The sequence below is a fragment of the Physeter macrocephalus genome, chromosome 8 (genome assembly GCF_002837175.3).
Source record: "Physeter macrocephalus isolate SW-GA chromosome 8, ASM283717v5, whole genome shotgun sequence".
NCBI classification, from domain to species: Eukaryota; Metazoa; Chordata; class Mammalia; order Artiodactyla; family Physeteridae; genus Physeter; species Physeter macrocephalus.
Genome location: NC_041221.1, coordinates 362639 through 384544, shown reverse-complemented (window position 1 = coordinate 384544; position 21906 = coordinate 362639). Strand labels below are relative to the sequence as shown.

Below are 21906 nucleotides of genomic sequence, written 5' to 3'. Positions count from 1 at the left end.
CCAGCTAGGGCTGATACCAGTATCCTTGATTCTAAATAACAACCAAAAATTTTTTTTTAAAAAGCCAAGGTCTAGATTTACACAAGAATGTGACAGATTTTGGCTCTGCTGAACATAAAGAAAATTCTTAAGTAATTAACATCAAATCCTCACGTCTGCCTAACTCTAAATTCTCTCTAATTGGAGAAGGGCCAGTGAATCTCTAATAACCCAAGAAGTGGGATTCCTATTTCTCTTCTGCACATCTTCTATTGAGAAAACTAACTTCATGACGGTCCCAATTTAGAAAGTCAACTCTTTGGAATTCCCAGTTTGGAGGTAATACCAGTCATATCATAGTTTATTAAAGACAAGCATTGCTGGGAAGTTCCTGGTGGTCCAGTGGTTAGGGACTCCATGCTTTCACTGCCAAGAACCCGGGTTTGATCCCTCGTTGGGGAACTAAGATCCCAAGATATCGCAAGCCTCTCGATGCAGCCAAAAAAATAAATTAATTAAATAAAATATATTCTTAAAAAAGAAAAAAAGACAAGCGTTGCTGCCTCTGGGAGTTATGGCTAGCTAAGTGTTACTTAAGGACGGGTTCTAATGGTAGGCTAGAAATGGTGATTGTATTTTAGAAGGCTTTATTTCCCCCTAACAACTTGCTTCCTTTATTTAAGCCCCTAGAGGTCCCTAGTCTTTTTGAAAACTTGTGGCTCATTCTGCTATCAATGATCAATGATCAATTCCCCATCTCCCAGGTCAGTCTGTCACCAAGTCCTTTCAACCCTTCCTTCCAAATGTACTCTGAATTCAATCATCCCATCCCATTCTCTAATCCAGGCTTTCATCACTTTGTCTGTGTACCATGATAAAAAACCCCTTGCATTCTCTCATCTCCCCACATTCTAGACTATCTCAATTGAACACTCACCATTTTCATCATATTACGCCCTTGCTCAAGAACTCTTGAAACTCTATTGCTTCTGATCAAATCCAAACTCTTTCACTGAACTTTTAAGATTGACTTGGTAACTCTAGTCTACCGCTATCTAAAATAGACATTCTACCTAAGACTCCAGCACAATGCCCAGCTCAGAGAGGGGCCCAGTAAATGGCAGGAACTCTTCCACAGTTCAGACCTCTGTTCCAGCTGAAGAGAGTTTTGGTATTTCCTGAACAAATTGTGCTCTTCCTGACTTAGGTTTTGCTCACGCTTTCTGTTTGAAGGGAAAAGGAAGAAGAATTGTTAGAAGATGTGTAGCTTCCTTTTCTTATACCTGGTATCCAGAAATGGCACGTTTGCTACACTACCCGCCTGCAAGCCCAGGATGATTATTACATCTTCCAAGAAGCTGTTCCCATCTGCTCTGGGTGACAGATTTTTCCCCATAGGAGAGATCATATTGTACTTCTGTCTTATAAAACCCATAGGAGAGATCATATTGTACTTCTCTTTGCACATATCACCAGCCTTTGGCAGAATGCTAGAAATATAGAAACTAAGTAAAGCTCAGCTAACTTCTAAGAGCCAAAGCAGAGGTACCCACAATCCACCAACTGGATAATTACTCCCTAAATAATTACAGCTCAGTCATACTATAAACCCTACCTTGACAAGAAGTACAAGTGTGAGATGTAGGTGAAACACAAAGCTGTTTCCAGGTTTATACTTTCCTTCATTTTCCAGAATCAATCATCACAAACACAGGGGCTAGCTGAGTCCTTAATTTATGTCAAGTGCCATGCTACATGTTTTATCTATATAGTGTCATTTAATTCTCACAACTCTATGAGTTATTACCATACACATCTTATGAGAAACTGAAGTTCAGCAAAGTTGAGTGACTTACCCAAGATCATACAAACAGTGATGGAAATGGATCTAGAAACCACAGCTCACTGATTCCAAAGCCGTATTCCCTTAACCTCTACACTAAATTGACTCAGATAAATAGGCAAAAACAAAAAAAAAAGAAAAAAAGAAAAGAAACGGTCCTAACATGACCAGAGGAATAAGCACTGTATTAGGCTTGTAAGAAATGAACAAGTCAACATTCACAGGCAAAGACATCTCCTTTTCTCATGGACTCTGCTTACTCCTCAAGAATAGATTCAATAATAAGGAATTACTCCCTAAAAGTTTACCTTCGTTTTCCCATTTATTGTAAAAGTCTAGGGTTTTCCCTTTGTTTTCCCCCTAAGTGTGTGGTCTATGGACCACATGCACTGGAATTCAAAAGGCATGCATAGTGTGTATGATGACAAGTGTTGCTTGGTGTGACACTCCACACACTCCTTATTCGAGAATTCAGAGGGAGTGTCCCCGGATATCTGCAAGGCATCTTTCTGTGCGCTTGTAAGCTCAGGTGCATGGGAAAATACAGATTGCTGGGCTTCAGTCCGAGCCTACTGCATGAAGGAGGAGTGGGGCCATGGAACATATGTTTTTGATGAGTGCTCTCAGGTGATTATTTTAAGAAAGATGGAGAAACACAGAACCCCAGCTCCTGTCTTGGATTCCCTAGTCAGGTGCCCTTTTGAGAGATATGGGGACACATTGATCATTTTACAAAATTTAATTTTAGAAGGTTCTTCATAAGGCTTCATGAGCACCTTTCTGTAGAACTGGAAGTCAGGAATTATTTGAAATAAAGGACAACCCTTATTTGAAGCTACTGTATCAAACACTGTGAATTTCAGAAGTGGGCATTCTTGGGACATTTGAAAGAGACTGGAACAAACCAATCTAAAATGACTGATGAAAAACATGCAGGAATTCCCAGTCAAAAGAAAAAAAGAAAAGAAACGGTCCTAACATGACCAGAGGAATAAGCACTGTATTAGGCTTGTAAGAAATGAACAAGTCAACATTCACAGGCAAAGACATCTCCTTTTCTCATGGACTCTGCTTACTCCTCAAGAATAGATTCAATAATAAGGAATTACTCCCTAAAAGTTTACCTTCGTTTTCCCATTTATTGTAAAAGTCTAGGGTTTTCCCTTTGTTTTCCCCCTAAGTGTGTGGTCTATGGACCACATGCACTGGAATTCAAAAGGCATGCATAGTGTGTATGATGACAAGTGTTGCTTGGTGTGACACTCCACACACTCCTTATTCGAGAATTCAGAGGGAGTGTCCCCGGATATCTGCAAGGCATCTTTCTGTGCACTTGTAAGCTCAGGTGCATGGGAAAATACAGATTGCTGGGCTTCAGTCCGAGCCTACTGCATGAAGGAGGAGTGGGGCCATGGAACATATGTTTTTGATGAGTGCTCTCAGGTGATTATTTTAAGAAAGATGGAGAAACACAGAACCCCAGCTCCTGTCTTGGATTCCCTAGTCAGGTGCCCTTTTGAGAGATATGGGGACACATTGATCATTTTACAAAATTTAATTTTAGAAGGTTCTTCATAAGGCTTCATGAGCACCTTTCTGTAGAACTGGAAGTCAGGAATTATTTGAAATAAAGGACAACCCTTATTTGAAGCTACTGTATCAAACACTGTGAATTTCAGAAGTGGGCATTCTTGGGACATTTGAAAGAGACTGGAACAAACCAATCTAAAATGACTGATGAAAAACATGCAGGAATTCCCAGTCAGGGGCCAAGACGGTTCAAAGGATGGTGGCAAATCAATTACAAGTTGTACATCTTGTACTTCAAGGAAGAGTCTATTCATGTAGCCCAAAGAGCAAGATCCACCTCTCCACGGTTCTTTTCTGTACATAAATTAAATTTTGTTAAAATGAATATGAGGGACCAATATGTTTATTTGTGTTGCCCAAAATTATGATATAATAATATTGTTTGAAATAAACAAGCTTTATATACTAAATTTTCTCTGTAACACTGTTGATTGCGACAGGACTTGTCCTGCTCGTGTGGGACATGAGCACAAGAAAGAAAATTGTACATCTTCTTTCTCCCTTGGGATTTTGGGTTTACATGTGTCTGTCTTGAGAGCTAGCCACTCAAGCACTGATTATTCCTCAAAATCTTGCATTTATGAAATGCGTAAAAACAGAAGGAGCTTTTCTTTTTTGTTTTGTTTTTAATTATAGACTTTATTTTTTAGTGCAGTTTTACGTTTACAGATAAATTGAGCAGAAGGTACAGAGAGTTCTTACATACTCTCTTTCCCCACAAACATAGCTTCCTTTTCTTCCTAGAGATGCATGATGGGATAATGAAGAGTTCAGACAGTCCTGTCTAGGGACCTGAGTTTAAATCATAACTCTGTTACTCACTAACAGTGTGGTCTCTGGACCTTGATCTCTGTCTCTGCAAATTGGAAGTACTAATGCCTACATTGCATGGTTATTTTAAAGATCAGAAAAAATATAAGTGAAGATCTAATGCAAAGACAAATGCAATGAATGGTAGTTGTCATTTCTTAGTTGAGACGGATTGGTTTGCCTTTTGGTAGGTTTCCCCTTCATCGTCTTGCAAGGCAACCTTGATTGGGAATATAATATAACAGCGACCATGGGAAGAGTGTTGGAAGAACAGATGATGAAGAGTCAAGGCTTCACCTCTTCCTACTCTAGAACGAATTCTCCACTGGGGGCGGCATAGTCCAGGAACCCCAGGGCAGAGGTGTCACCACCATAATCACTTGGTATAGTAAAGTCTAAATGGGTTGTGTAGTGTCAGACTTCACAGAGCCCAGATCCTTACTTTGCATTATTTTGGGGAGGAACCTCTCCCTTTTCAATCATTACTTTTTAAAGCATTCCTTCCTACAGGAGCAATGTAGGAGGGAAGGAAGGAAGGAAGGAAAGAAGGAAGGAAGGAAGGGAGGAAGGGAGGGAGGGAGGGAGGGATGGAGGGAAGGAAGGAAGGAAGGAAGGAAGGAGGGAATCAATCCTCAGAAGATGCAAGGTTTAAATGATAATGTGGTTTAAGCGTATGACTCTGTGATTTTAACAGATGACATTAGACTGAAAGCAAAAGATGACACCAGTGGAAGAGATCCAAACTTTCCCTTCCTCACTGCTGTGACCTCATACCACCTGAGGTCCCCTGTCAAAGACGGTGGAACTGAGTATGTGTGTTAAGAGGTCATTGAAGGAAGCCATAACAAAGGGCTCTAAGTATGGCAGCCTCACCTCAGACCATACTAATTCAAGAAGGTCCGCCTCACCTGTCCCATTCATCACTCCCACTGAAGTCTGTTTATTAGCCGGAAGTGTGGGAGCACCAGTGAGAAACCAGCATTTGGAACTTAGGCTTCAGGAAATGCTGCTGGAACCGGGACAGTGATATTTTTATATTACCTAGCCAACTGCCAGCTCTTAATAAACATTTCCTCATGCAGTTTTACCAGTGACATAATTTGTGCTCATTAGAAATTGTTATAGCTCCATGAATTTTATAATAAAAGAAAACTAAAATGGAAAAAGTAAAAAAAATAAGAAGAGGGACTTCCCTCGTGGTCCAGGGGGTAAGACTCCGTGCTCCCAATGCGGGGGGCCCGGGTTTGATCCCTGATGGGGGACCTAGATCCCGCATGCATGCTGCAACTAAGAAGTCCGCATGCCGCAGGAAGGTCCCGAGTGCCGCAACTAAGACCCGGCACAGACTAAATAAATAAATAAATAAATACTTTTTTAAAAAAGAAGAAGAAGAAATGTGCTCAAACGACCAAAGGTTTGGAGATGGAAGCATCACCAGAGGCATTTCTGGAAGCCACTCTCCAACGATGCATGATGAAGAATCACACTCCCCATCACGGGGTCATGCCAGGCATGCGTTTTTTTTTTTTTTGGCCGCACAACCTGCAGGATCTTAGTTCCCCGACCAGGGATCGAACCCGCGCCCCCTGCACTGGAAGCTCGGACTCCTAACCACTGGACTGCCAGGGAAGTCCCCAGGCATGCATTTTTAAATGCCCTTTGTAGAACTAGAAAAAATGATGGTAAGAAGGCGTCAGGCTGGGGAGGCAACCCTTTCCCTCAAAGCAGAGCATACCTGAGGCATTATCGAGGCTGAAGGCAATGCGTACTGGCTTATCCGCAGGTACCCTGGCTGTGCTGATCATGTGGGCACCTGAGCCTTGGCCTTCCTCCTGGTCTTCCAGCTGTCATGACAAGAGAGAGCCATTGTCACTTTACCCAACCTTATCCCTCGAATACTCAGAGGCCTTTGGAGCTTGGACGGGAAAGTTAGTAAGCACTACTTTCTTATTTTAAAGATATTCCTAGAGCCTAGCTTTCTTTCCCTACACCTGTCCCATTTATAATTCTTTTTCTGGCTTATAAAAGCATTTGCTTTGGAAATACATCTAGAACAAAATATAAAAGATGGGGCAAAATCTCCACCCACCTCACTTTTTTAGTATCCCTTACACTGACCAGTTCAACCCTGGCCCTTTGAGGTCTTATATAGTATTTTATTTTTAATTGAGGGGGATAAAGAAGTCTTAATAAGGCATCAGACGTCTTTTCACACTCAAAAGCCTAAATTGGATCTGAATTATTGATCTGGGAGTGGTAACAAATAACTATCATGGAATTATTTCAAGAATACCAAAGACTATTTTAAAATATCCCCCAGTTATATTATGAATAGTATGTGCTTTAAATATCTGATTAACTACCTGTTAATCTACCAAACATTTCTAAGGTTGTGTGATATGAGCGAAAGACACATCCTAAAAACACCCTATTGATGATCTACTCACCTACTAAATTACCATTTAATAAACTAAGATAGAATGAATGGATAAGCATGCTACAGATAATATGGGTTGGGGTGGGTGAAAATACATGAATATTTCTTTGTATAATAATTTAACCAAGATATTTGATAATTTTTGTTCAATGGGACTAGGAAAAGATATTATTATAAACACAAGATATCTTTGTCGTTTAAATCCATATATTTAACTTTTCTATTTTTAGTCATGCTTCCCCCTAAGCCCTCTACTTTCCTTCTCATGGAGACAGTAAACCAAAAACTCTGAATGATATTTTAAAGAAAATGTCTCTAAAAATGGCAAAATATAAATCATCTCTTTAACCACCCTTAGCGAGATTCTGGGAACTGCTTTAGCGGGACATTTTCTCACAGCAAGGTTTCTGATTCTTTCCCATAACTTTTCTCTATCTAAAAATAGTGTCTAGAAGACTGAATTTTGTTTTTACAATTATTTATAGAGCCAAAGCGAATGCACATATATATATATTATATATATTTAGACATACATACATATGGAATCATCTTATCACCAGTATATGAAAAAAGAACATGCTTATATTAAACACCTAGTATAGCTTTGGAGAAAAACCAGCAACTGTTCATCACCCAGTTAGAATCATATTTGGCCCATTCATTGAACACTACAAGTAGCAATGAACCATAAAGCACTCCAAGTCATGTCATTCTAAGTTAGAAAAGAAGTATTAATGTGAAACATTCGACTCAAGAAAAGGGTAATATAAAATCACTGTTACTTGACTCAAAATTTGTTTTATCTTAGCTCTGACATACATTTCTGTGTAGTGTCGTCTGCTTAGAATCAACCATCTTGTTAGCCACCTGTTCCTAGGGAATAGAACAGACTGTCTCAAATTTAACAAAACAGACAATAAAAAACCCCTTAAAGTTGTAGCCAAAAGAAAAAAATCTTATTGTTACGCCCTGTACCATCACCAAACCATTTTATCGTAACATCTGAGGACGAAAAGCTTCACTCCTCTTTTGGCTAAATCTCCCAACGCTCTCCTGCACCAAGAAATAAACCACAAGAGGTGGAAGTTTGCCTCCTGGGATTTTGTAAATAGATCTCTGGCAGGGTTTCCAGCCACGGGAAATGGAATTGATCAACACAGCTAATTAGAGTCCCTCCCCTCCACACAACAGAGAACATCTGTCCGCCTCCCAAAGGATGGCGGCGGCAAAGTTGGGTGGATATTGAGTTCCACACGGTGTCCGCCACAAGAGCCCCTGAACCAACTTGCCTTTTCATCACACCGCCTGGGGAAATGGGCCACTGAGTCCTCCTCTCGGCGGTAGCAGAGCTTTGGTTAAGTTGCTGGTGCTCTGAGCGTTTAGTTGGGTTTTCACACCTGTCGCCTTACCTCACTTAGTTGAGTGTCTGCACTTGTGTAATCCAGGGCCAGCCACTGCCTTGGCCGGTCGTTGCCTTTGTGGAGGACAGACCTAGTGGCAGAGCAGGCTGCACCTGCCGCATAGCAGCCGCTGACAATCTGAGAAGCGGTGACAGCTGGGAGGGCGGCTCGCTGCTACCTGCCGTCCCCCAGACCCCGGCGTCCCACGGGGCCTCCCTGTTGCGCTTCCCTCCACGACCCCTCTCTCCTTTCCTCGTCTCTCCAGCAGCCAGGATGTTGTCACGCTTCTAGAAAAAGCAAGAGCAAAAGAAATTCCCTCCTCCTGTCAGAGGCATTGATAAACAGCAAGTTGTGGAGAGTCCAAATGTTTTAATTCATTAGTCCTGGCAAACCTAAAATACAAACAGACTTGCTTCACAAGACAGGAATGTCTTCAGCGTGACCCAATCGGTGTCTGTGTCTATTCCAGCAAACTGGCAAAGATAGCATGACTCCAGTCAGCAAAAATGTCGGCCGCTCCAGTCAGCTCCCCGGGACCCAGCCAACTTGGACAGGCCACAAGCCGACTCTCAGATGATGGCAGCGATGATTCGGCTTAAGAACGTGAGGTCTGAGGTTGAGCTGCTGCTGGGCTTGATGACTTGATCCCATCTACGATGCAACCGACTGCAAACCGAGTCAATGGTAAACAGGAAGGGAAAGTTCAAACTGTTCAAACTTTTTAATAGCTATCAACCTGAAGATGGGTCGTACTTTAAAAGAGTTGGATGGTGATGTTGAGGTTAAATGATTAAACAAGTATCCCGAGAATGCACAGACTGGGAGAAAATCTTTGCAAAATACATACCGGGTAAAAGATGGGTATCCAAGATACAAAAAGAACTCTTAAAGCTCAACAGTAGGAAAACAACCCAATTTTAAAAAAGGGCAAAAGATATGAACAGACACCTCACCAAAGAAGATATAGAGATGGCAAATAATCACATGAAAAGATGCTGAACACCATACGTCATTAGGAAATTGCAAATTAAAACAACATTGAGATTCCACTACACCCCTCTTAGAATGGCCAAAATCCAAAACACTAACAACACCAGATACTGGTGAGAGTGAAAAATGGTGTGGCCACTTTGGAAGACAGTTTGGCAGCTTCCTACAAAACTAAACATGTACTTACCATTATGATCCAGCCATCACACTCCTTGGGATTTACCCAAAGGAGCTAAAAACTTATGTCCACACATAGACTTACACACAGATGTTTCTAGCAGCTTTATTCATGATTGCCAAAACTTGGAGGCAAACAAGAGGTCCTTTCATAGGTGAATGGAATAAACAAACTGTGGTACATCCAGACAATGAAATATTATTCAATAATAAAAAGAAATGAGCTATCAAGCCACAAAATACATGGAGGAAACTTACATGTATATTATTAAGTGAAAGAAACCAATCTGAAAAGGCTACATATTGTATGATTCCAACTATAGAACATTCTGGAAAAGGCACAATTACGGAGACAGGAAAAAGATCAGTAGTTGCCAGGGGTTTAAAGAGAGGGAGAGAGGGGTGGAGAGGGAGAGAGAGATGAATAGGGAGCATAGGATTTTTAGGGCAGTGAAACTATTCTGTGTGACACGATAATGGTGAATATATATCATATGTTTGTCAAAACCCATAAAATGTACAACACCAAGAGTTATAAACTACAGACTTTAGTTAATAAGTCTGTGTCTATATTGACTCATCAATTGTAACAAAGGTACCACGCTAATGCAAGATGTTAATAATTGGGGAAATGGGGGAGAAGTGGGGGGGGAGGGGATAGAAGGGAACTCTGTGCTTTTCACTCATTTTTTTTTTCTGTAAACCTTAAACTGCTCAAAAAATGTTAAATAAATAAAAGGATTTAACAGGTTTCCTTGGTCTAATGAATAAAAGGCTAATTTGTTATGCTATCCACAGTAATAAGGGGCATAGATTCAGATGATTAAAAACATTCACATATAAACCTATTCGCATTTCTAACTGTAAATCTTTCCAGGAATTATTATTACTGTTTGATGTTATTTTATGGATAATAATATCGTCTTACGTACTACATTAAAATTGATCAAAAAGACTCTTTTATTAAATAAATTTTTTAATTTTTATTTATTTATTTTTGGCTGTGTTGGGTCTTCGTTGCTGAGCACAGGCTTTCTGTAGTTGCAGCGAGTGGGGGCTACTCTTCGTTGGGGTGCGCGGGCTTCTCATTGTGGTGGCTTCTCTTGTTGTGGAGCATGGGCTCTAGGTGCGCGGGCTTCAGTGGTTGTGGCTTGTGGGCTCAGTTGCTCCGCGGCATGTGGCATCTTCCCGGACCAGGGCTCAAACCTGTGTCTGCTGCATTGGCAGGAGGATTCTTAACCACTGCGCCACCAGGGAAGCCCCAGAAAGAATCTTACTCAAAAGAGTTTATCTTCATCTTCCCAATAATCCTATGAAATAAACATGGCCAATACTGTCATCCCTATTTAACAGATGAGCAAACTGAGACTCAAACAATTTAAGTAAAAGGTTCAAGGATAAATGATCATTATGGAATAATGACCCAGATAAGATCCCGGTTTTCCAATTTTTAGTTCGTGCTATTTCCACTATACCAGGATGCACTGTGTATGAAATATCAAATTGAGTTGTTTCATTATCGATGTCTGACACTCAACTTTTGGAGTGAAGGAGACAAAGGTATAACTTTCTTCCTGATCTATTAGCATCCAGGTTCACCTGACACCAGCCATCTTTACCGTGACAGCTAAATTCAACCTCAAGGAAACCGAAGTTGTGGATCTTGTGTGTGCTGATGGGGAAGTGGATGCCAATTCTGCACTGGCTCCCAAATCAGCCCATGGGTGTGTCTTCAGAAAAGCTGGTGGTGACGAGGACATTGCCAAGGAAATCAGTAACTGGAAGCATCTGGATTCCAGTGAAACTGACCCTTCAGAATGGAAAGGCCCAGAATGAGGTAGCACCTTCCTCCTCTGCCCTGATCATCAAAGCCCTTGGCGAACCAACCAGAGATAGAACACGGCAGTTATACATTAAATACAATGGAAATATCACCTCTTATGATATTGTCAAAAGCACCTGACAGATGCAGCATAGATCTTTATCCAGAGGATTCTCCAGCACCTTTACAGCAATCCTGGGGGCCACCCATTGTGTGGGCTGCAATGTCAGTGGCTGCATCCTCATGACATCAACAGTGGTAGGGTGATGCCAGTTGGTAAAGAGATACAAAGGAAAAGATGTCATTAAAGGATAATATGACAACAACAACAAGAAAGAAACAAAAAGAATACAACTAAATAGTCTAAATGTGCTCTGTCCAAGCCTGATCACATAAACTCAACGCTTTAATAATAATATTCACCAGTTCTTCTGTTCCCATGGGAGCAGTGATGTATTTCTTGGCTCTTTATCTAAACACTTTCAAGAGGGCAACAAATCTGAAACTCAAGTGAAATCCCTTCCCACAAATGTAACCCAAAATAACTACATGGTATTTTAAGAATTCAGTAGAATTATACTAATTCAATCCAGAAAGGATAGTGTGTGTACATCAAAATATTAACAGATTAACAGTATGTCTCTGGATAGAAGCAATATGTAAAATTTTTATTTTCTCATTTTCAACAGTAAATGGATTTTTACTGTTACATGGAAAGTTATTTTTAATGGAATTCAAGGAGTTTTTCAAATGATGAACCCTTGACTTGCTTCTGAATTATGGTCTCTAATACACATAGCAGCTCATGGTACAGACTGTTATCACAATTAATGTGATCTAGATTTCTTGATACAATTCAATAAGCATCTTGGGAAGACTTGGTATGTGCCAGTCTAGCATGTCCCAAATTTGCCTCATTGTGGGTTCATGCCTTTTAAAAATACTTATTCCCAGGCTCTGCCATGGGGGTGACTCTGTAGGGCAGGGGTAGGTCCAGAGTTTTATAAATTTAAACAAGAAGTGCTAATATTTGTGTACAGCATTTAGAGAATTTAATATTTGTGTACAGCATTTTCATCAATACTTAAAGTTAGCTCTCCACTGCTGTGTGACGTATGTAGCCTATAATCTCCAAAAGAAATGTTTCACGATGGTGAAGTAATTAGTCTTCCCTTATAACCGTCAGTCAGCAGTTTTTTTCTGTAAAGGATCAGATACTAAATATTTTACACTGAATGAGCTCTTACAATCTCTGTCAGAACTACTTATCTCTGCCCCGGTAGCACAAAAGCAGCCACAGACAAGATGTATTTGAATAGAGGTGCTCCAACTTTATATGCAAAAACAGGAAACAAATGGACATGTCTGTGTTCCAATAAAACTTTATTTACAGAAACAGACAGCAGCCTGGATTTGGCCCACAGCCATAGTTTACCAGCTCCTATCTCACCTCACCACAGTCTGCAGCTCCAGTGGACATAGCTCTCCCAGAGAGGCAGGGCAGAGTCTCCTCGGAGAAAATTAACTTTGCATTTTTTGCCACTCTCAGTTGCCTCTCTTCAATTCATCCCTCACAACTCCATCCCCACAGAAAAAGTCTTATATGTCAGACTTTTCTTCACAACAGCCCCAAAGTTCTTCCTTTCTTTCTTTTAACGTCTTTATTGGAGTATAATTGCTTTACAATGGTGTGTTAAGCACCGAGCTGATCTCCCTGTGCTATGCGGCTGCTTCCCACTAGCTATCCATTTTACATTTGGTAGTGTATATATGTCCATGCCACTCTCACTTCATCCCAGCTTACCCTTCCCCCTCCCCGTGTCCTCAAGTCCATTCTCTATGTCTGTGTCTTTATTCTTGCCCTGCCAGTAGGTTCATCAGTACCGTTTTTTTAGATTCCATATATGTGCGTTGGCATCTGGTACTTGTTTTTCTCTTTCTGACTTACTTCACTCTGCATGACAGACTCTAGGTCCATCCACCTCATTAGAAATAACTCAATTTCGTTTCTTTCTGTGGTTGAGTAATATTCCATTGTATATATGTGCCACATCTTCTTTATCCACTCATCTGTCGATAGACACTTAGGTGGCTTCCAGGTCCTGGCTACTGTAAATAGAGCTGCAATGAACATTGTGGTACATGTCTCTTTTTGAATTATGGTTTTCCCAAAGTTCTTTCTTAACCCTGCTGTTCTATAAAGCACTGATACATCTGTTTGAAACAAACACAGGGGAATAAATACTTAAATAAGCAAGTAAGTACAAGGATTTAGCATGTTTCCTTGGTCTAACGAGGGGAAGGCAAATTTTTATGAGATGCACCACAATAAAGCTGTATAGATTCAGACGATGAGATTGTTCCCTTGGTTCACGGGACTGCGAGTGGAAGGGCGGGAAAGCGTTGTGAGGACCTGTTGTGTGCTGTGAGATGGTCTCATGCCGCTGTTCTTTCGGGTGGTCTCTTCCTCTCCTCCTGACCCCAGTCAGGCCTCAGCTAAGATTTCCCACGGTCCCAAAGAAGTCTCCTTGCAATCCTTACTTCCAGTGATGTTTCCATTCCTTCCCGAACCTCCTTGTCAGGGTAATACAGTGAAAGATCACAAAGCGAGGATTGAAGCTCCAAAGCAAAAACAAGGTAGCCCTCCTCCGAGAACTTCCGATCATACACTACCGCAGCCTTTCATTTTAAAGGTGACTGGCAGCCACTTTCGTAGTCCAAGTTCACTTCAGCCTTAAGATAGCAGAGTGACCAACTTTCTATCATTTTTTCCCTAAAGCTCAAGAGAGGTGTAAGTGGGATTAGAAGCTTTAAACCACTCGAAGAGTCCTATTTCCTGGGCTTGGTGTTTTTCTTCTTGAAAGAGATAGAACACTGTGAGGTATTTAAGAGCCAGGCTCCCTGGGTCCTCTACCTGGCTCTGTCTCTTGCTGCTGTGGGACTTTCACAAAGTTACTCAACTAATGTGTCTCAATTTCCACAAGTATGGGGAATAATTTTAGTAGCTCTTATAGGTGGTTTTGATGATTAAAAGACCATGTACGTAAAGTACTTACAACAATGCCGGAAAGACAATAAACACTATGTAAGTAGAAATTACGAATTCATGGGGGCAAAAAACATAGGGAAAACCACACCCAACAGTATTAGAAGAGTTAGAAGATCTAGGTTTGAATTATGATTCTGCCTTCAAAAGCTGTGTGAGTTTAGAACAGACACTTTACATCTCTGGGACCTGTTTTTTCATCTATACCAATGGTCTGCAAACTTTTGCTGTAAAGGGCCAGAGGGTAAATATTTCACACTTAGGAAGCTGTACAATCTCTGTGGCATTTCCAGTGGACCCTCCGTATCTCCGGGTTCCACATAGATGGATTCAGATGCAGAACAAGGAGATACAGAACCCGTGGATACAGATGCTGTACCACACTATTTTATATAAGGGACTAAAGTATCCATGGATTTGGGTATGGGGGGGCGCGGTCCTAGAACCAATCCACTGCTGAGGGATAAGACTATACTCATCTCTGCCATTTCTATTGTGGAAAGCAGCAATAGAAAATATATAAATGGATGGATGGATGCCAATAAAACTTCATTTACAAAAATAGTAAATAAATGGGCACATCTGTATTCCAGTAAAATTGTATTTATAGACACTGAAATTAGAATTTCACACAATTTCCAAATGTCACCAAATATTATTCTCTTATTAATATTTGTCAATGGTATAAAAATTTAAAAAGCATTCTAAGCTCATGGACCACACCAAAACAGGTAGTGGGCCAGATCTGAACCAAGGTCCATAGTTTTCAGACCCTTAACCTATAGAATTAGCCAACAAGCAAGCAAAGGAAAAGTTAAGGTTTCCCAAATTGGAATAATATAGTGTGTGTGTGTGTGTGTGTGTGTGTGTGTGTGTGTGTGTAGCCATTGTTTTGCCTTTTAACCTTATGTAGAATTTGAACGGTTTTATATTATAAGCATATCATATATAGTCGATTAGATTTGACTTACATGTTTCTATTTCTAAAATAACTTAGACATCAGGATCTTGGAGAGAGAATGAAATTTCCTTTAATATTCTTGACTATGAGAAATCATATTTATCTTATATATCAACATTTGCATCTTTCCCAAGAATACAATCTGGAAGGATTACTAAAACCAAGTTTTATAACTTGTCATTATAGTTCAGATAGATTTAGTTTATTGTTTTCATGTTATCCTAAGGAAAACATAAACTTATTATCTGTAAAATTCCCATCGTGCACCCCAACAGGTGAGACCACTCCCGTCTTTAACACAACCAAAAACACTGTCATACCAAACAACAACCACCACAGCAATAACTCTCCAACATCATCGAACATCCAAACAACATTCAAACCTCCAGTTTTCTCACAAATGGCTTAAATTTTTGGGGGTAGTTACCGTTTTTGTTTGTTTTTAGTATTTTTTTTTGCTTTTAATTAATTTTTTTGGAGTATAGTTGCTTTACAATGTTGTCTTAGTTTCTACTGTACAGCAAAATGAATCAGCTATATGTATACATGTATCCCACCTTTTTTGGATTTCCTTACCATTTAGGTGAATCAAGGCCCAAACAAGTTTCAAATACATAATTGATTGCTACTTTTCTTACATTTTTAAAAATCTATAGGCACCACCTCCAACTAAGTTTTTGGCAATTTATTTGTTTTAAAAACCATAGATTTTCCCACAACTGCACCCCCATCGTGTCATTTAATATGCCTCTCTGTCCTCTAGATTACCTGTCAATTGACAATGAGATCCAGAAACTTGATCAGGTTCAAGCTTGATTTTTTTTTTTTTTTTTTTTTTGGTGGACAACTTCATAGGCAGTGAATAATATTCTTAAAAGAAAACAGGGGACTTCCCTGGTGGCACAGTCGTTGAGAATCCGCTTGCCAATGCAGGGAACACGGGTTCAAACCCTGGTCCGGGAAGATCCCACAGGCCGCGGAGCAACTAAGCCCGTGCGCCACAACTACTGAACCTGCGCTCTAGAGCCAGTGAGCCACAATTACTGAAGCCCGCACACCTAGAGCCCATGCTCCGCAACAAAAGAAGCCACCGCAATGAGAAAACCGCGCACCACAACGAAGAGTAGCCCCTGCTTGGTGCAGCTAGAGAACGCCCGCGCACAGCAATGAAGACCTTAGATGATTTTGATAATAATGTTATTTAAGTAAGAACAGCATAAAACTATGTGTAAGCTTCTTACAAAACTTTTATAAAACCAAATTTATAAGGCTCTTATAAAACCAAGTTTATAAATTGAATACAAATAAAGCACCAAAGCTGAAATGGAATTTGACCACATTAATTTAACATGACAGAATGCTTTCCTGAAAATAAGCAAGTACACACAGCTTGAACACAGGACTCCTCGAGTGCTGATACATTAGGGCTCCTCTTCTCCACACTGACACGGGCATGATGACTGGTTCCTTGTGGGACTTTTCTTCTGTGACCTGCTTTGAAACCCATGTTTGAGTGGTACCCATGACATTCTTGGCCTTCATACAACAAGCACACATTTAAGGAAAGTGCTGAACACCTGGGGTCTGTAAACGTTGGCCTCCTTTATTTTTCTAACCACAACTGCTTCCTTTGTACCATATTAACACATGAACACAAGCCTGTTAAAATCAAAAGGCCTAAAGCGATGTATCCCAAATGCCTTTCTGACATTTCTCAAATGAGCTTCAATTTTAAGGTCACATTTTTACTAAAATTATTAAGGAAACTCATTGAATTATTTCTAAAAATCCCAAATACTGAGCTGCATGATCTATTAAATATGGTGGATTTCTGCCCTTTTAGTGTATGTCTTTACTTCAAAAGCTTTCTGTGCAAGAGAGGACCAAATGCCAGGCAAACCTCTCATGTGAATGAGAGGAAAGAAAAAAGTTTTAGATCTGATTTAGGATTCTTTTAGTTGCAAGAGTCAAAAGCCAACTCAACACTGGCTTGAATAACAAAGAGTATTTACAGGCTCACATCACTAGGAAATCTGGAAGGCTTCTTGCTTCAGAAATGGATTTATTCAAAGGCACAAAGACATCAGGAATCGGTCTTTCTCCACCTCCTGGGTCAGCTTTCTCCTATGTTAACTTCGTTCTCAGATGGAGTGTCCCCATGAGGTAGCTACCAGCTGCCTAAACTTACATCCTCCCAGCTCAAAAGCCCAACAGAAAGAGAATATCCTTTTCCTCAGAACACTTGGTGAGAATAGTCACTGGTCAAGCTTGAGTGCCATGTCCATTGCTGTGGAAAAGGAGTAGAGCACTTGGACAGTGTCATGAGTAGAGAGAGAATAATTCTCCAAACTGATAAATTAATGTTGGGCATATGAAAAAAAGAGAGAGAGAGAGAGAGAGGAGGGAGTGAGGGAGGAGGGAAGAAAAGAGGGAAAGAAGGAAGGAAGGAAGAAAAGAAAAGGCCACTTAAAAATCCTATGCCCCAGGACATGGAACCAACCTAAATGTCCATCGATGGACAAGGATAAACAAGATGCGGCACATATATACAATGGAATATTACTCAACCATAAAAAGAAACGAAATTGAGTTATTTGTGGTGAGGTGCATGGACCTAGAATCTGTCATACAGAGTGAAGTCAAAAAGAGGAAAACAAATACAGTACGCTAACACATATATATGGAATCTAAAAAAAAAAAAAGTGGTACTGATGAACCTCGTTGCAGGGCAGGAATAAAGAGGTAGACATAGAAAATGGGCTTGAGGACATGGGCTGGGAGGGTGAAGCTGGGGCAAAGTGAGAGTAGCATTGACATACATACACTACCGAATGTAAAATAGTTGGCTGGTGGGAAGCAGCCACATGGCACAGGGAGATCAGCTCGATGCTTTGTGACGACCTAGAGGGGTGGGCTAGGGAGGGTGGGAGGGAGACCCAAGAGGGAGGAGATATGGGGACATGTGTATGCATATGGCTGATTTGCTTTGTTGTGCAACAGAAACTAACACAGTATTGTGAAGCAATTATACTCCAATAAAGATCTATTTTAAAAAACCCTATGCTAATGTCCTCATAAGTAGGATGTGTCAGTGTCCCATGAAAATATTCTAGCTCCAAGATGATGATAAAAAATGACCTTGATGGGGCCAGACACTCAGCTAAGCTCTTTTCATACATATGATACCATTTAATTCTGAAAACACCCCTTTAAAATAGCTACTGTCATTCCTGTTTTATAGAAGAACAAACTGAGATTCAGAAAGTTTTAGTAATTTCTCCAGAGTTCCAGAGCTAATAAAGCATTGGAGCCAATTTATTTGCCAAAATAAATCTCTTCATCTACAAACCAAAATCTGTTTAAAGCATAAGGCTAAAATTGCCTTTGTAAGAGATACCTTTTCCTATTGCCAGACTGGGAGTCTCAAAAAGTGATTTCTTTAGGAAAGAGAGGTGCAAAGTCTCAGGAAATACAAAGAGATTTGTTTATTTTAGTAATTTAATACCGGTAGGTAAAAATCTGATCACCTCATCCAATGAATAAGACCATGAGTTATTCCTTGTGCAAGGAATTAATGTGAAATCCATATAATTAGCAATCAGAAAAACATAGAATATTAGAATAGAATAGGATCTTAATCCAACTCCTTCTTGAGGAAACAGGCCCAGCAAAACTGTTATGCCTTTGAACTGGAGAACAAAAAGGAAATAAATTAGTGCTAAAAGCTTATGCCTATTGCAGCAGCATCATTCTCCGTTTTTTAGCTTAATTTATACGGAAGTACAGTAATACTATCGGAATAATACCTTTGGAAGCAGAATGAGAGTCTGAGAAGGCAGGGATTTATAACATTTAGATTTTGAAAGAAAGGTAGAAGTGAGGTAGGAAAAATTCCTAATCTCTCCAATCCTTCTCACACAGGACTTCCTCTCCATCATCTCTGCATGCAGAATTGGCAACCAAATGGGGTGAATTCTTCCTCAAAGATCTTCACAACATCCAGGTGATGACTTCATCACTCAACTCCTACCTTGACTCTCTTCTAGATCATTCTCCCCACCGCCACCATTGTTTACCTTTCTTTAAAAAGAGAGGACTGGGTCACTCTCATACCCCGTGGAAAGCATCTATTGAGCAGAGGCAGCTTTCAGGGACCCTCACCCACACAGACCCCTTCCAAAGCCCTGGGTGGGACCCTTACAATGGGTTCACATGGTCATATGTCTTGGTAAGCTTTGCAAAAGTAAGATATTTTCATTGCATGGGTTAAGACTTTTGTCTCTTACCATTCCAACTTCCCCTCTGTCACACTGCCACACCTGCACTGGGTGAAAATGGAGAAGGTGTGAGAATTTGGCTAAATGGAAGTTGAGCTGGGGATACATTTACCATCCATTTATTTATGTGGTTCTATATCTCATTATAGAGTGTGTTGCTGGCCAAGCCAGTGTAGAAATCCCTACCAGAATTACCCCACTGCACACTGTGCCAACTCATACAGCATGACAGCACAAAGGTTCAGGGCCAGCAGTCAGCTCATCAGTATTAACGTGTCCTAGAGGGCATTGGTGATTTCGTTATAGTTTGAACCCTTTCCCCCCTTTGAGTAACCTCTGTTGTCTCCCCACACCTCCCTTATAGGTTGGTTGTGGGGAGACAACAGAGGTTACCCAAAGGGCACAGTCACTTTGGGGTACGACACGATTCCTGAATAGTGTCACAAAGACCAATAGCATGGTGAGTGGCAACAATCACCTAAATGAGAAGCTGCTGGTAGGGAAACATTTTATCGTTGAGGCAGTGGTATTTAATTCATCAAATCACCAACTCAAACTTTTCCATTTGATTATCAGTTTAGATATACTCCATGTTTTCAGAGGTAGGGTCAAAAGCAAAACAACACAGACGTGCAGTGGGTGGAGAGTGGGATGTGGTTTAGCAATTCATCTCTTTGTGGGAAAAGTCACAAAACACAAAGACAGAAGAAAGAGGAGTCTAGTTCCGTAAATGGCATCAAACTGGTTTAGCAATCTTTTCATCTTGGTTCTGTCTCTAACTCATTTAGCCCCATCGAGATTGTCACTTCATGTCTCTGGACAACAGTTTCTCATCTGGAAGGGAAAGATTTAAAACTGATGCTCTGAAATTCTTTACAATTCTAAACTCTTTCTTTTTAGGAGGTGGAACAGCCCCTAATTGTAAAAGGAATTATCCTCAGAATTCTTTCCCTAGTTTTGATTTAGTAAAGAGTCAAATGGTTTGTAATAAACCAAAAATACATTTACAGCAATCGTCCAGAAAAGAACAGAATGAAGATAATCCTTCTTCTTTTTCCTGTTGAAGCCGGTTACCAACACCACCCCTAATTTTACTGCTAAACTCCCTTAGTCATCAGATATTTCATACCCGAGCAAAATCCATTCAGTCCCTGATTATACTGTGAACCCCGAGGACGTCCAGAAAAGTGACATGGAAGAGATCATGTTTTGTTCATCAAAACATTTTTCAAATTAAGCCATCACATCCTAAAATAGTGGATTAGAATCACCCAGCAGGACTTCTTCCTGAAAGCATGCAAATGCACACTCCTAGTTTAGACGTGGAGTGTCAATTACTTGTGCAGATACAAAAATGACTAATAGCTAAGGCCTAATAAGACACCTGTCAATTTCCCTTTTTTTAGCTTAGCTACTTTCAATTCACAGGAGTTGCTCAACACAAACAACATTTTGCTGACAGTTCTGTATGTGCTTGAGCAGTGATAGCATTCAAATTAAAATGGAGTTTCAGTTATTTCCATCCCCTTCTTAAAAATACATTTTAAGAATTACAGTATTAACCACAAATGAATGGCTGGCCAGCCTCTCAAATGAGTTGCAGAAATAGCATTGTTAAGTCCATCAGAGAAGGGGCAGTTTCCCATCATTGCTCCAGCTAAAGGAGAATGAAGATTTCCTATAAGAGTCTACAAATAGAAACTGACATTTTCTTGGAACAGAAAAATCCCAGTGAAGGACAGGAGATCACCTCCTTTTGAGGTTTAAGAATACATTAAATATAAGAAATCTATCAATAGTTAGGACAGAGTTCACAAATGCTTTTGTGATAAAATGAGAGCGTGCATTATTAACCAACAAAAAGCCTTCCTTAAGGTGAGCATGACCAAGATAAGAATCAAAGTGGTACTTCACAGACTGCCAAATTAATCCAAACAATTCAAATTAGACAAGTCTGTACTACAGTGCTCTTTATGGTCTGAGTTCCACAAAAATGGCAGAAAAGCACTCCTGAACATGAAAAAAGTGTATTACTTTAAAAAGCCCGCTGGACTAACTATAGCTAATTCACACTTTGAATGGTAAAATTATTTATATATTCAAAATCTTAAAGAACTCTCTTCAGAGTCTAATTAGCATGCCTTCAGAATTCTATTTCCAAATTTAGATTCTGAAATTCACAATGAAGAAGAATGACATTCCCTTTTTACCAAGAAAAAGTAAATGAAGATTAATAAGAATATGGACAGAATAGTATTTTTTACTCCATTTAAGTATTTAAACTATGATTTTAAGAAAATTTTATCTGCCATTGATCTGAGATGTTTTTAATAATTTTCTTTAAGGGCACATTAAGAACAAAAAGTAGAGTGATTTTAACTAGGTCTTTCCACTTGTGTCTACATGGGCAGTAAGAAAGAAGAATTAGGGCACATGTAAGTATATTACTAATGTTAGAACTAGAAGATTTCTTTTATTTTTAAAAAAATTTTTTAACATCTTTATTGGAGTATAATTGCTTTACAATGGTGGGTTAGTTTCTGCTGTATAACAAAGTGAATCAGCTAAACATAA

The 21906-nt window shown here is 40.0% G+C and overlaps 1 protein-coding gene across 5 annotated transcripts in view; it reads right to left on the bottom strand.

The window, feature by feature from the left end:
• The window catches only part of MAP3K7CL (MAP3K7 C-terminal like), a 41620-nt gene extending 33196 nt beyond the window's left edge, over positions 1 to 8424 (bottom strand). The window contains exons 1-3 of one of the 5 annotated variants that reach the window (XM_028492603.2): positions 8069 to 8422; positions 7479 to 7532; positions 5958 to 6066 (exon numbers count right to left, since the gene is read on the bottom strand). In XM_028492603.2, coding sequence (XP_028348404.1) covers positions 5958 to 6066; positions 7479 to 7514 — 145 coding nt within the window. In that variant the 5' untranslated portion in view covers positions 7515 to 7532; positions 8069 to 8422. The other 4 variants (XM_028492604.2, XM_055086388.1, XM_028492606.2 and 1 more) reach the window with 4 other exon arrangements.
• Between the last annotated feature and the right edge of the window lie 13482 nt (positions 8425 to 21906).